At 35.5% G+C, this 2,500-nt stretch overlaps 1 protein-coding gene across 1 annotated transcript in view; it reads left to right on the top strand.

Moving 5' to 3' along the window:
- LOC139665092 (sodium channel protein type 4 subunit alpha B-like) overlaps positions 1 to 2,500 on the top strand; it is a gene marked incomplete at both ends in the record, with an annotated part of 23,515 nt that overhangs the window by 18,145 nt on the left and 2,870 nt on the right. Inside the window, 2 exons of the mRNA XM_071544059.1 lie at positions 584 to 637; positions 1,998 to 2,139. Coding sequence (XP_071400160.1) covers positions 584 to 637; positions 1,998 to 2,139 — 196 coding nt within the window. The remainder of the gene's footprint in view (positions 1 to 583; positions 638 to 1,997; positions 2,140 to 2,500) is intronic.

Raw genomic sequence — 2,500 nt, 5'->3', positions numbered from 1 at the left:
AACAGAACAGAGCAGCATGAACAGGAGCTCATGTCCAACACAAAGGAACAGTTTATTTTTATTTTTAATATAATTTTCATTTGCCATCATACGCACAACATATACAATATATTCATACATACACAATACATGGCAATAAAGACAAATACAAGACAAAATACATCACAATAAATAAAAAAATAAAGGAAAAGAAAAAACAGGAAGTTTGTTTTTTATTGTTAATATAATTTACATGACAAAGAAAAAAGAGAAGAAAAAAACACACAGGGGGATAGTGAAATACAATAGACAGTAAATACACTGAAAGTACAAAACATTAGAAACATCCTTTTTGCACAATCAACTGTCTCAAAGTTTAAAAATCCTTCTGCTTCTCTTAATTTCCACCTCTTCCTTTGTGATCGGTATAGATTTAGTAAGGGAAATCATAAGGGATAATGGCTTTTACCTGGAGAAGAGGAAGTGTCCATAATATAGTCGGGCAGTGCAGACGTGCATCACTCTACATGGAGACAGCACACTGTACACCAGGGATGGGACGATATATCTTGACCGTCACAATGTTTTTTTGTTTGTTTCCAAGGCAACGTTCAAAGGCTGGATGGAGATCATGTATGCAGCAGTGGACTCACGTGCCGTAAGTTTACATACATGTTTAAAACTGTAGAGGGAGATAATACATGCTTCTCTCTGTCTACCATGATCCTCAGATGAGATGAAATGAGATGAGATGAGATGAAATGAGATGAAATGAGATGACATGAGATGACATGAGATGACATGACATGACATGACATGAGATGACATGAGATGAAATGAGATGACATGAGATGAAATGAGATGACATGACATGAGATGACATGAGATGAAATGAGATGACATGAGATGAGATGAAATTAAATGAGATGAGATGAAATGAGATGACATGAAATGATATGACATGAGATGACATGAGATGAAATGAGATGACATGATATGAAATGAGATGAAATGAGATGAGAAGAATTGAGATGAAATGAGATGAGATGAAATGAGATGAGATGTCATGAGATGAAATGAGATGAGATGAAATGAGATGACATGAGATGAAATGAGATGAAATGAGGTGACATGAAATGAAATAATGAGATGGCATGAGATGACATGAGATGAAATGAGATGACATGAAATGATATGACATGAGATGACATGAGATGAAATGAGATGACATGATATGAAATGAGATGAAATGAGATGAGAAGAATTGAGATGAAATGAGATGAGATGAAATGAGATGAGATGTCATGAGATGAAATGAGATGAGATGAAATGAGATGACATGAGATGAAATGAGATGAAATGAGGTGACATGAAATGAAATAATGAGATGGCATGAGATGAAATGAGATGAAATGAGATGAGATGAAATGAGATGAAATGAGATGACATGAGATTAAATGAGATGACATGAGATTAAATGAGATGAAATACACTGGAGTTTTCACCAACGATTTGGGTTTGGGGTTTAGTTACCCTACTCTATAGGTGACATCACCTGGTACCAAAGACCAGCCAATAGCAGATTGCCAATGCAGTACCCTGCTTTTCACCAGTAGATATCAGCCTACACCAACGATTTGGGTGGAGTTACTCTTTAATTAGTGAGATAAGATGAAGTGAGATGAGATAGGATGAAATGGGAAGAAATAAATCAAGTTTTAAAATGAGATTAATTGGTGAGTTAAGATTAAAGGGGAAAGAGATGAGATTTGAGGATATGAGGTGAGATAGGATGAGGTGAAATGAGATGAGTTTAGATGAGATTCAATTAGTGAAGAAAGATGAAAGGTGAAGTCAGATGTGCTAGAGAAAGATAGAGATGAGATGAGATGAGATGAGACGGGATGACATCAATTAGTTGAAAGGGTGTAAGATAGAATCCGACACATATTCCTTTTAAAAACGGTGTGTGTGTGTGTGTGTGTGTGTGTGTGTGTGTGTGTGTGCGTGCGTGCCAGGTGGAGGAGCAGCCTATCAAGGAGATCAATCTGTACATGTACCTGTACTTTGTCATCTTCATCATCTTCGGCTCCTTCTTCACCCTCAACCTCTTCATCGGTGTCATCATCGACAATTTCAACCAGCAGAAACGAAAGATAAGTATCAAAACCCAGAGACACTGTAGTGAAATATCTAAAACAAGATAAATACCATAGAAGACCCAGTACAGATCTATATAAAACAGATAAGTACGATACAAAACCCAGAGAATCAGTACAGTTTCAGTAAAGTTTGCTATTTGATATATAGTTGATTTTTTTATTTCCAGGTTTTTACTGTCATTTCTAAATTGCTGAGTCAGTTTATCTTTCTGCTTTAGATCTAATGTTATTAAATTGTAATTCTTTCTCTTTGTGACATTGTTTTTTGCTGTGAAGCGTCTTTGAGTACCTTGAAAAGCTCTGTGCAACTCAAATTTGTTAATATTATTATTTTGCAGCCATATAAAATAGATAAGTAC

The sequence above is a fragment of the Centroberyx affinis genome, unplaced genomic scaffold (genome assembly GCF_046629955.1).
Source record: "Centroberyx affinis isolate AG114_WGS23_722 - 3 ecotype Tasmania unplaced genomic scaffold, CSIRO-AGI_Caff_v1 ptg004442l_1, whole genome shotgun sequence".
Lineage (NCBI taxonomy): Eukaryota > Metazoa > Chordata > Actinopteri > Beryciformes > Berycidae > Centroberyx > Centroberyx affinis.
The sequence above is the reverse complement of the archived record's forward strand: the minus strand, read 5'-3'. Positions and strand labels throughout refer to the sequence as shown.